Source organism: Magnolia sinica, chromosome 13, assembly GCF_029962835.1.
Source record: "Magnolia sinica isolate HGM2019 chromosome 13, MsV1, whole genome shotgun sequence".
Lineage (NCBI taxonomy): Eukaryota > Viridiplantae > Streptophyta > Magnoliopsida > Magnoliales > Magnoliaceae > Magnolia > Magnolia sinica.
This window is the reverse complement of record NC_080585.1, coordinates 29,791,461-29,804,285: the sequence shown is the minus strand read 5'-3', so window position 1 is coordinate 29,804,285 and position 12,825 is coordinate 29,791,461. Positions and strand designations below refer to the sequence as shown.

At 38.8% G+C, this 12,825-nt stretch overlaps 2 protein-coding genes across 8 annotated transcripts in view; one reads left to right on the top strand and one right to left on the bottom strand.

Annotated features, from left to right (window-relative positions):
* The first annotated feature begins 1,917 nt into the window (after positions 1 to 1,917).
* Positions 1,918 to 2,882, top strand: LOC131224079 (transcription repressor OFP14). The gene has a single exon (XM_058219644.1). The coding sequence runs from the start codon at positions 1,929 to 1,931 to the stop codon at positions 2,775 to 2,777; it is 849 nt and encodes a 282-aa protein (XP_058075627.1). The 5' UTR covers positions 1,918 to 1,928; the 3' UTR covers positions 2,778 to 2,882.
* A 6,305-nt stretch (positions 2,883 to 9,187) lies between these two features.
* LOC131223415 (regulator of telomere elongation helicase 1 homolog) overlaps positions 9,188 to 12,825 on the bottom strand; it is an 89,340-nt gene continuing 85,702 nt past the window's right edge. For 4 of the 7 annotated variants that reach the window (XM_058218822.1, XM_058218824.1, XM_058218825.1 and 1 more), the window contains 2 exons: positions 12,447 to 12,529; positions 9,188 to 9,597 (listed from right to left, as the gene is read on the bottom strand). In XM_058218822.1, coding sequence (XP_058074805.1) covers positions 9,566 to 9,597; positions 12,447 to 12,529 — 115 coding nt within the window. In that variant the 3' untranslated portion in view covers positions 9,188 to 9,565. Of the gene's footprint in view, positions 9,927 to 12,446; positions 12,530 to 12,825 lie in introns of all 7 variants that reach the window. The other 3 variants (XR_009160444.1, XM_058218823.1, XM_058218826.1) reach the window with 3 other exon arrangements.

Below are 12,825 nucleotides of genomic sequence, written 5' to 3'. Positions count from 1 at the left end.
TTATCGTTTTTATCTCTCATGGATTTAAAGAAGCTCTGTGAGGAGTTCAAAGAGCTCGGTGGATTCGGAGTAGTTATCCCTTGAGGAAGATGGTGATAGACCTCATGATGTCCTTCCCTTTGCCATATATGCACCCGATTGAACATGCCATGCACACGGGTACAAACATCAAATTTATAAATATATTTTATTTTATTTTATTTTATTGTGGGTCTCATGCATAATGCGTTGGGGGACCGCGGAAGCACACGGAAATGAATCAAGGATAGCTATCCAATAACACCACGCAAAAGGAAGAAGAACACATGGATTTTAATGTGGAAAAATTCTTTCGGAAAAAAACCATGGCACAAAGCAACGGATGATCATTACGAAAGCAGAAATTACAAAGAGAAAGAACATACATGATTCGAACCATCTCGAATCTCCCCCTTACTATACCCTTTGAAACCCTAGGATGATTAATTTAGAAACACTTAGAATACCTTTCAATCCCATTTATACTCATATATATAGCCTTGGAAAGAATCTCAAACAAAATTGAAAACAAATCCCGCGAATTCGCAGGTTTACGAAAAATCTGCTCAAAACTATCGATGCCATCGAAAGTAATTCTTTAATGGCATCAAATATTCATCGATGACATCGAACTAACACTTCAACTATCCAAAAACAAAACATGATTTTTTTAAAAATTTCGACGTCATCGAAAAGAAAAGGTGCCCAGTTAGTCCAGCAACTAATCGAAGAAAATCCAAAAAATATTGATGGGATCAATAAATGTTCGATGCTATCAAAGGTGACATCAAATTGTCTGTTAATGGCATCGACAGGCCCTATATCTAACTTGATTTAAGACATCATATACAACATAATACACTCCCATGGTGTTTTTTAATTAGCTCTGGATAGAACACGACTGATGCCTTAGATAACAAAAGTTTAGTCTAATCCAATTTCAGGTCGGCCACACCTACCCAAAAACCTCTAAATAAATGTGGTGACCTAGCTGATGATTATATACAACCGACTTTTCGAGTTGCTGGAGTGGCCAAGCTAAGCGAGGACAAACACACCATGATAGGCCAACTCATCTTCAACTAGTTACCCACAAGATAGGGGTAAGAAGGTCAAAGGAGAATCTGCAATGAATATGAAAACCATAGAGAAGTTATTTGCAATAATCCAATACTAGAGGTAGGCATTTACAATTGTCAAAAACCAAGGAGTTTTTTACAATTATTACTTAGTATCTTCCCTGCAATTTTCCTTGATCTAGACAATGGCCATTGATTTAAGGTCACAGATCCCCCCAAATCCAACAAACAACATCATCTCATTCAATTCATCAACCTCCAAAAACGCCTTAAATCAAGCTCTAAATAAACTCATTAAGACCCCATTAGAACTTGCATTAGGAAACTACTACACTATGGTGGTAACTTCCCTACCACTTCTTAAGTTATGGTGTCTCAATGTCTCCTCCACCGTGTGGGCCATAGGCCAAAACTCAGACTGTTTGAAATCATATACATGTGATTCACATGATGAATTAGAACTGCTGACCATTGTATATTTCCCACCATCAATTTTTCTAGTTGGATCTTTCTAGCATGTTGAGCCAGATGGGGTCTAAAAGTTACTGGCTATGATCTATCCATTGTGTATGTAGGGTGTAGATTGACCTACATGTATACCAAGTGATGAGATACCACAATTTAGAGAAAACAATGGTGAAATATCTCTAATCTGATCAATTTGAAAAATCATTAAATTTCCTAAGAGAGAAGATACATTCTCTCTCTCTCTCTCTCTCTCTCTCTCTCTCTCTCTCTCTCTCTCTCTCTCTCCTCTATATAAAACCTACCTCACCATCACATCTTTCACTAACCATCCAAACCCTATTCACAAACCCTATTCACAACAAAATGCCAAAGGGTCTTCAAAAATCCCTCCAAATTTACATATCCAAGCTCAAAAAAGCCACCCCACAATCTCAAAAAGGCCCATCTCATCCCACCACCAGCTGGCTCTTATCAGCTTGCAAGTACCCCAAGACCCCATCTTTTGCCGTCGATAGGGACCACTCCAATAGCCGCGATAACGCAGCGACACTAACAGACATCGATCGCTTCCTCTTCGAGAACTTCAATTCCCTCTACACCCAAGAACACAACAATGAAATCCACGATACACAAACCAAAAATGTCTACACATCAAATTCCGCAACCTACATCAACGACATCGACATCGACACCGACGACGGCTGCGATAAGACCATGATCATGTCCGACTCGACGAGATTTCTCAAAACACCACCAAATCTCCGATCATCCCAACGCTTCTTTGCATCCCCATGCACGTCCAATTCATTACTCGAAGAGGCCCAATCGAGCCGGTCGGCATCTGACGACATGGCCCACACCCTTCCCGGCGAGAGCATTGCACTGCTAACATACTCACATGACCCATACGACGACTTCAGGCAGTCCATGCAGGAGATGGTCGACGCACACCAAGTGGATCAATGTCAGCCGTTGGATTGGGACTATATGGAAGATCTTCTCTTTTGCTACTTGAATTTGAATGAGAAGAGGGCGCACAAGTACATACTAGGTGCATTTGTTGATATGATGATCAGTTTCCGACAACAAGATTCCGGCAAGGTTATGAAGAGTGTGCATAAGATTCCGTCGACCAGAGAGAGGAGGAGGAAGGTGGTGGAAGAGAATGCTGACATCATTTTCCGGGAGAGAGCTGACGTGGATTGTGGTTGATTTTTTTTCAAAAGAAAGCGTAAAGCGTGCCGCAAGAAAAGGTGATACACCATATATAATACATATATATACAGAGGGATTAGAGACATGCAAATGTAAATAATGTGGGCGCTCACATGCAATATATATATATAGGGTCCATTTCCTCTCATAAGGGTGAGTTTTGTTAATTCCACACAGGCACATGTGCGAGATCTGAGCTTTTCATCTAGTTGAAAATTATGCTTGGATCTTCTTCGTAGAAAATCAGGAAATTTTACTGTTCAGGTGGGCCACAAAGTGAATATTAAAACAACGGTTGGATAGGGTTTTACAGTTGTCCACTTGTTTCTTTTTTATGATGTGGTCTACTTGAGATGTGAAATGAACTGATTTTTAGATAAAAGAATCTAAAAAGTGTAGCCCAGCTAATGCAAAGATCTGATCAGTCGCATGTGTTCCATATTGGCACGTGTACATCTGTGGATGAAAGCTTTTACATGCGCGCGTTTGCAATAAGCAAACTTCCGTAACGGTATATTATAAATTTCAGTTTGGATTTGTCGGGAGCGGATTAGGTATTACCCAGGCAACACCTTAGTCGGTGTTAACCTTATAGTGTGGGACCCACCTTGATGAATATTTTGTATATCCACGCCGTCCATCCGTTTTTTAAGCTCATTTTAGGACCCGATCTTAAAAATTAATTTCTAAAATGGGCTGGAAAAACGGATGGACAGCGTAGATATATATATATATATATATCAAGTGGGCCCTGCGGTAAGGGTAACACCGTAATCTTGCGGTGATCGAGGTAAGCGTGTCCTCTTTTTCAAAAGGAAGTTACACGGTGTGTCGCGGCACATGTAGCAATGTGCTGGATGTGGTCAAGATCCGGCTGCTCATTTCGTGGGCCCCACTAAAAACATGCCTTCTTTTTAAAGTCAGGCTGGTCTGCTTACTGGATGGGGAGCATGTGTAGGTTTAAAATGGATGGTTGGAAAAATCGATGGCCTGTGGACTATATTCGACGTGCGTTCGTGGCTAATCTTGTAAGTGGATGGCACTGATTTCTGGATATAGGTATGTTCTTGGTACGACTCGCCTGATTAGTGGCCTGGATCTTTCATTTGCAAGCCGCGTTAGTACGTATGCCACAGATAAATCAGTTTAAGCAAATGTAGTCCACAGGCCATTTTTTATGGGTTATGGTCCAATCCGATGCACTGAAACTCGGAGCGTTGGACTTGTCCTCACGTACTCGGAACCCGGTGCACATGCAGGTAGCTGGTGGACTATCCAACCGGTGGGCCATGGCCCAATATCTTCACCGTACAATGGTCAATTGGCTGCTTTTGAACAAGTCAGAAGTTATGGCAAAATCCAGCAATTGGACCATTAGGACCATCCAATAGGTACAATTTTTTGGGTTTTCATCAATTGATCGGACCGTCCAAATCCATGGTCCAATTCACTGATTGGATAGAAAATATTCTGATTTGTAGTTTGCACAGGTAGCAATTATTGTGAGCCATCCAAATTCCAAGGTGCACCATTCATCCAGTAATTCCCGTGACGTACCGCCCATGTTACAAAAATTAAAAAAATTAAAATTAAAATTAAAAAAAAGATCCACTGATTAGGGATGAGGTGGGCCCCACATGACTTGTGAGGGAATGATTAAAATAAATCTCCCAGGGCTCACTACAGGCAATATTACCCTTTTTAACTGGCGAAACTTGTGCATACTAGCAATAATGGAAGGGCCCAGCAGATGAATGGTTCCGATCGTCAAAGGTGGACCCACTGTATATGGTAGTGGGTCCTAAGTCTACAAATTCTGGTACTCCCGGGGACTACGTAACAGCTTCTGTATTTCAGAAGCTTCGAAGAAACTCAAAGTGAAGATGTCAAAAGCATGACCGGAGTTAAAAAAATAAAAGAGAGGAAACGGCCAAAATCGATGATGGTGTCTGTTGCTTGTGGTCCACACTAACTACAACATCCATGATGGACACGTGTCAATATCTTGGTTCAAGAACATAAACTATGGTCTACTCTAACCACCCAATTCCTGATTGGTATCAATATCTTGTCTTACTTCCATACTGAGGGCCTGCTTTGATTTTCATATTATAATGTATCTGCATTGTAAACTAATAATCATTACATACGCCTGTGTTTACAGCCCTTGGTCCATAGCCTAACCATCACAAATTTTATATTTTGTTGTAAAACAGGGTTGAAAAAACTATGGGTCCACTGTAATGTATAGGTCATATTCTTGTAATGTACATAGGTCATATCCAAGCCATCCATCCATTCCGCCCCATTATTTTAGAGCATTAGCTAAAAAATGAGACATATTTAAAGCTCAAGTCAACCACACCACATTAAATAATGGAAATTGAATTACTACCATTGATAATTATTTGAGGGTTATAAAAATTTTGGATCAATTTCATTTTTCCATTGAATCTAGATTTTTTGCTTGTTTATAAATTCCATGTTACAATGTGATTGGACCATTTTATTATGAACTGCCACATTGCAGCAGAAAATTCAAAAATGAGATTTATCCAAAAGTAATTATCAATGAATGGCATTCAATTCCTATTGTTTAATGTGGTGTGGTCTACTTGAGTTTACATCTTCCTCATTTGTTAGCTTATTAATGTAGGCCTTGGAAGGTATTAATTTTCAATAATTGAAGGTAGCTAGGACCACTATTTGATGTGGTATGACCTTGGCTCCACAAAAACGCATGCATGACATCAAACCCATCCATTACATGTGTCTCCATGCGTTTGGCCTTAAGCCCAAAAATCAGGTGGATCCAAAACTCAGGTGGGCCACATCATAAGGAGCAACGTGGGAGGAGCCGCCCACCAGTGATTTGCGTACTGGGGCCAACATATTGTGTATGCATGATCTACTCCATTCATCTTACTTATCTGCCTCAGATAAAGATAAAGGTATACTGAAGAATTGAAAATTAAAATAAAATAAAATTAAAAGGCCATCCTGAAACTAGGGATTAATGAAACTTAGGAATTCTAATAATCCCATGGACTACTACAATGAGGAATTAAATAATCCCTACCGTTTGGGGCTTTCGTTTTTGCAAGTACGGCCAACGGCTTATGGATTAAATCGTTGATTTGATGGCCCACTGTGGATGGCCAATGCAGCAAATATCTCCTGGATGGAGAGAAACATAGCCCTTCGATAGGTTGATCCAACTAATAGACGGTTAAGAAAGAAATAAAAGCGGTCGACAAATGTTATAGGGATAGCATCTGCTAATGTGTGGACTTTGGGTACATGGGTCATCTACGTGAGGACCCATCTTATGAACATTTTGGATCATTGAACCATGGGCCCCACTTAAGCCACCGGTGGCAACATGATTCCATGTCATTGCCACTCACATGGTTTAAATGGATGAGATCAGAACGGTTCATTCAGTCAGTCCAGTAGTGAATGGGCCATAGATCAAAACTCACACGGCTTAATCAATCCTAATCCTTTAATCAGTGGTTTTGAAAGAAAATGGTCACTCACATGGTTAGGATAATCCGATCAAGGTGCATTTTGATGGGTGGGGAATCAATGGCAGAGAAAATGGAATGCACGGTTCAGATCAAGATACACATGTGCAACTGGTACAGTACTCGATATGGAAGCAGGAAGCATTGGATCTCTTACACTATCAAAGAAAAGAATATTAAATCTGGGAGAAGAAACTTCGCCGAGCAATGACGTTGTCCGTTAGGTACTATTCAATATGGGCAGATAACATGTGGCCAGAGACGCCACACGTGCTATTTCCTGCCTTTAATATTATACTAAACAAGGATTTTTTTAATTAAATAAATCCATCTCCATTTTGGATGCACATGCAATAATGCACATTTGCCAATAGGGCTCCCCTCCTATTATTATTTTACACCAATTAGAAAATGGTGGTCACCTTTCAAATATATACAAGCCATGGTTGTAAGGCAATCCAGACCATCCAAAATGCTGACCCAACGGTGGATGAGGCATAGCCCAAAAATTGCACTGACAAGATAATATTAACCATCTTATTCTTCCCTTCGAATTTGGACCACACGACACTTTTAACCATCCAATTGATGGTTAGGATTGCTTGATCAGTAAGTGGGGCATCTTCAAACCTACTTACAGCCACTTAAAATATGGCACTACACGTAGTTATTGTTGACAGGGAAATGGGATACTGGCGTGGATGTGGAATAGCTCAAAACCCATGCAGATTGAACCATCCCAACCATTGATCAATGGAAAATGCGAAATTTGGCCAGCTGACTGTTTTCTTCTCATTACCATCCATTTGATGGCCACTGACAGGTTGGTTCGTTGATCAATTTACAGGACTCTGATCAGATGGTTTGAATTGAAGCATAGATTGCCAAGGATTATTTAAGACTCCTATGTTAATTTAGTGCCGTTTAAGAAATGGTGGTGACTCATCAACAGTACTCATGGCTTAATCGGACAGCAATCCGGACCACCTAAATCACTGACCCAAAAATTAAGACAATCCAAACTATTGATGTGGCATAACTCAAAAATCACACTCATCATCATGATTCAAGTCTTATTCCACACGAATCTTGTTCCGATTAATACAAGGTAAACGGTGAGGATGGCTCTACCATACGCCTAGAAGTAATGACAGTAATAATTAAATAGGAAATTTTGCAAAAAACTGCCTACTTAATATAAAAAATTTCAAAAAGGTTTTCAATAAACATCCTGTAAGTAATTATCACCGGAGTACCTTTAGCTTTTTCTTTTCTTTTCTTTTTTTTCTTTTTTTTTTTTCTTTTTCTTTTTAAATATCAAAGTTGAATTGGGTTGGGAGCAGGGTCCGCCCACCCTTGATTTTTTACGGGCTCACCTTAATGTGTAGATAAAATCCACCCTGACAACCAATAGATGTGTAACCCTACATTAAGCCCAGGGCCAAAATGTCGGATTATACTTGTGATTCAAGTGGGCCACACCTAAGGAAATACTTGGAATAGAGACGTGCACCCTTCATTTTTAGAGGGTCCACCATGATGTTTATATGAAATCTACTCCAACCATCAGATGCCACACCAAAATTTGCACTTGGGTCCAAAAAATCAGTCATATCCATGGACCCACGACAAGGGAAACAGTTCGGAGTACGACCACTGCCCTGTATGCCGCTTCCAATCATGTGGTCCACCCGATTCACGGTTGGGGCTGACATTTCGGCCCTGGGCCTAAATAAGGATGACCCACCTAGTGGTCAGGGTGGATTTAAGATAAACATCAATGTGGAGCCCACCAGAGTCGCCGATCCCAACTTCCATTAAAAAAATGTAAAGGAAGGTACGCTAATGATAATTACTTAAGGAAGGTACGCTAATGATAATTACTTAAATTAGCGGTGTAGCTTATTGCAATCTTTTTTGAAAAAAGTACCAGAAAGTAAATTCTGCATTAAGTGGGTAGCTTTTCGTAAATTTCCCTAATAAATAATAGGGCACAAATAAATAAACAAGAAAACCAATATTATAACTGGAACGTTCTATGACACCAATGCCAGCTTCCACCATTGCATGATGTAAAACCTTATATGAAGGTGTCTTTGTTTGCATGCGACAAAAATGAAAGACTGATAACCACTGGTTACAGGCAGATATGTTCCAAGAATAAAGGCATTAGATAAATACAACCTCCATCACTTGCTATTGTTTATTTCAGCCTTCAAATAAATAAATAAAATCAGAATGTAAAAACACTCTTTTTTCTTCTTTTTTTTTCTTTTTTTTTGGGGGGTAAAGTGGACTCATGCCACATCAGTGTCATTGATCAGAGAAATTTACAGGATTTCGGGAGGGTCCCAACAAAAAGACTGCGGACCTCTCCTATTGTGTAGCCCCTTAAAAGATTAAAGAAAAACAAAATTAATTGGATCCAGATGGACCTCTGTGCAGACGAAGAAAAGAAAAACCAAGATCTCCTGGTCTTGAGCTCCTTAAAGAGCCTAGGCCTGATTTGTCCAAGACAAGCGCTCCTCGGACACTACATGGAAGGTCAGAAATGGTTCGGAAAATTCTGTCTGGGCAACCTTCACTGGCCATTCGAGCTAGCTCATCTGCAACTGCATTTCCTTCTCGGAAAATGTGAGTGAAGATGAGATTAAGAGTAGTCGTCTTTGCTTGAATTTCCCCCATCCTATACCAAATACTCCAAGGACAGGCCGCTTGAGGATCCGTTGCCGCATTAACGACAATATTGGAGTCCGATTCAACAATCACTTTTGTCAGGCCCATTTTGGAACAAATGGACAAGCCATCAAGCATGGCCTGAGCTTCCGCCACGCAGAGTGTAAAAACACTCATGCGTGAGTAAGAACTGAGAGATTCAACTCCTTACCTACCCAGCATTTCATTTTTTTTTTGTCTGACTCCCAGTCTGTATTAACTCACAACTCAAATCAACAGATACCTGATTTTTCAGAACAATTACAGGGATCGAGGGTGTGTTTGGACACACAAGTGAATTGGATTCACAGAGATTCAGTTTAATTGAGAGGAAATGACAAAATGAATGAAGTTAAACCAGTGTCCACAATGAGAAGGTTTCATTCAAACTGCAGCTTGGTTGGACGTGAAAGTACCGAGACTGTGATCTGGAGCCTACACACTCGATACCAATGCTAGAAGGAGATGACAACTTGGCAATTTCCAATCAATTGGACTAGGATTCAATTCGATAGTGCATCCAAACACACCCTTCAGTGTACATCATACGCCAACATTGTAGTTATCCGTAGTACCTAAAATGAAAATGAAGTTCTCAAAAGAATGCCCGAATTGAAAATGTTCCAAATGTAACACCTTGACAAGCGAGCTACATGATCAAGGCTCCACCCGTCCCATTTTAAATAGCTTCTGTATAACTTACCACCTTCCCAATCATCCAAGTACATATGGAAATGGTGAAACTTTTTGCCATTGCTCCACTGCATCCAGCCTGTCATGACTTGGGAAAATAACAGGTGGCTTCAAGACATGCAACCATGCAAAAACGATTCACACTGAAATCCTCCAGCCCGTCTTGATGCTAAGGTTTCCAATTAGATTGCTCTGCAGGACAATTGAATAGCTAAACAAGTATGACTAAGGTAAAAGTCGAAGTAAGCATATCTAAGGGCAGTGCAATCCCTTTAAAATGACGAAAGTGTGGTTGTGAAATTTAAAAATGACAAACTCATCTTGCCCTTGTTATGGATGTTACTGTCAAAAGCATGACCAGTTTGTCAGTTTTAAATTTCTCAACGACATTTTTATCATTTTAGAAGAGGAAGCACCTATTCCGAAATGATAAAAATGCCCTTAAAATATGGGTGGTTGTAGCTAAACTAAAAATAAAGTCATGGTTTAATCCAATTAATTAATAATGCGGGTGGTATTTTATATATATATATATATATAAATATATATATATATATATATATATATATATATATATATATATATAAATATATATATATATATATAACCCCTATTTTGATCCCATTTTATGGTTATGCTACCACTATTTTCAAGACTACTATTCTAACATGCTTGTGCATACTCAATTTTACAGTTTCTACTGAAAACATTTAACCCACACTACAACTCTTTATTTTTTTAAAGGTTGTGTGAAGCAAAGGTTATGTTTTCTAGCCATTATGACGCAGCAAATTCAATCAATTGAAAATTTGTGAAGTTTGAAAAAAAAAAAAAACAAAGTTTGAAATTTAAAAAAAAAACATTTTGAAGTTTAAAATAATAATAAAAAAGTGAGAAGTTTGAAAAAAAAAAGAGCCAAGTTTGAGAAACAAAATTGAGAAGTTAAAAAAAAAAATTGTGAAGTTTGATAAAAATTGAGAAGTTTGGAAAAAAGTGAAAAGTTTGAAAAAAAAAAATTATGATGCAAAAAGTTACCACAAGAACAGTTAAAGCATATACCAACAAGTATCCTAACATGATCTAATGACCACATTCAAGCATCTAGGTATATCTTACTACAGATGTGGCATACTTGTTCAAAGTTCAGATCCCAAATAATGGGTATATGTGTGGATGGAGCATAGCATAAAAATCTCATCGAATCAATGAACTTAACCATCCCATGTTAGTTATTGAATTTGGACCACCAGCCATTTTCCTTCTAACATCCATTTGATAGCCACCAATTGGAAGGTTATGATCATCCGACCATTGTGATATAAGGGACAACCCAATCCACAATGTGACCAACGATTTTGGCTGGTCTGGACCTTAGTTGCATGAATCTAAGTGCCACTCCTACTTTGAGTCATGCTTCGGACTCGCACACCCACTCAACATATCAATTTGGCAACTTAATAGCATGTGACACACAAGCTGACATGTGACAAGTGGAAACTGTTGGATCGAGCTCGACACATCAATTTGTTAGGTCGCGTATATGGGATAATGTAGAAATAAATATATCACTAAAAGACTGAATGTTGACTTGCTACTTTCATGACTATTTAATTTTAAAGAATTGGGGAAAGAAAGATAATTTGTTGTTAATATTTAAATAAAATATGACCATAGATCGATGACTTTGCTTATCAACCCTACATTTTTATGAGTTGGGGTTGATACCCTTAATAGAAAGATGTAAAACCTTCAACGGAGCATCTGAGCCCCACCCATTCAGGCCCCTGAACTTATAGCCCAGGCCTGGGCCAAGCCCAGCCCTTGTTGGCTCTGGCCATTGACAAACCTTAAATTTAGCATCTCTAGGAGCCACTGATTATCAATTAACTTTCCTCATTGGACCCTCCACAGAAATGTTACATGCATGTAGAATGTTCTTCAAAAATATGCTCCAGCTGTGATGAAATGATGCTTAACAGGAGGCAACAACCTCCTCCTAGCCCTTCTGGTAGGAAGTTTTGGACATGATGATGTCATGCAAAAGGCACGGAACCCTAGAGAGTCAAACCTTACCTAGAATGCCATATCTTCAATATCTTGGTGGATGCATTTACAAAGAATGCTGAGGGTATCAAGCCCATGAACTAGGCAGCTTTGATACAAAAACCAGGATCAACTAATACACTCCCAAGGTCAACATAACATGTTCTCCAACATATGGTTCTGTGCAAAAGTGTCTTTCATAATAAACTATAAATCAGTATTAACAAAAACACCCCAATAAGCCATCGAATCTCTACTCTAATGCGAACATCTAACCATCTACGGAAACAAATCAATCCCATTTTCTGACAAACTGCCAATTTAATGATTCATAACAATTCTTCTGCAATCCTAAAATGCTAACGCATTCTCTCAAATGCCTCATCCTCATGTACCTACACTCCCGAGGAAGGTCAACACAACATGTTCTTCTCTTCAGGTTCTTCTCAAGTTATTTTGAGAGAAGTTTTTTAATTTATTTTTAGTTAGAGATGGATTGTTTAATTCAATTGCCAATTTGACCCCACCATAGCAAACCAAAGCCGAGTATAATCATTGGATATTAAAGATGAAGGACCAACATGAAAGACCACAGCATAAACAAGAAAGAAGAGAGACGGAAGCTTAAAAGAAAATTACAATTCTTGAAAAAATCAATAGTAGCATCAAGAAGGGAAGAGTTCCTTACATTCACTGTCAACCGCTGCATCATGCAATATAAGTTTCTTCTCATACATGGGGCGATATTTTGCAGGGACATAATCCTTGAATCTGTAAAACAATGAATCCCAAAAATTATTGAGATAACACAATGCAGTGAGTATCTTTCCAATTTAATACCTACGTTTGACACAAGAAAATTGTTAGAAAGAGAACCACTCAAGAAGAGACATAAATACATAGAGAAGAAGCAAACAAAAAATCATGTCAAGTTTCATCAAACTTCAAACATAAATAATTAAACAACTCTCAGAAGCATAATGAAAATAATAGTAAAACTTATTAAAGGTCAATATAGAACATCTTAGAAAAATTTCATCGTCCAAGTGTGCTATTCGGCAGAAAAT

What these genes read in the sequence shown, in the direction of transcription:
- LOC131224079 (XM_058219644.1), top strand. Translation starts at nt 1,929, where the DNA reads ATGCCAAAGGGTCTTCAAAAATCCCTCCAAATTTACATATCCAAGCTC.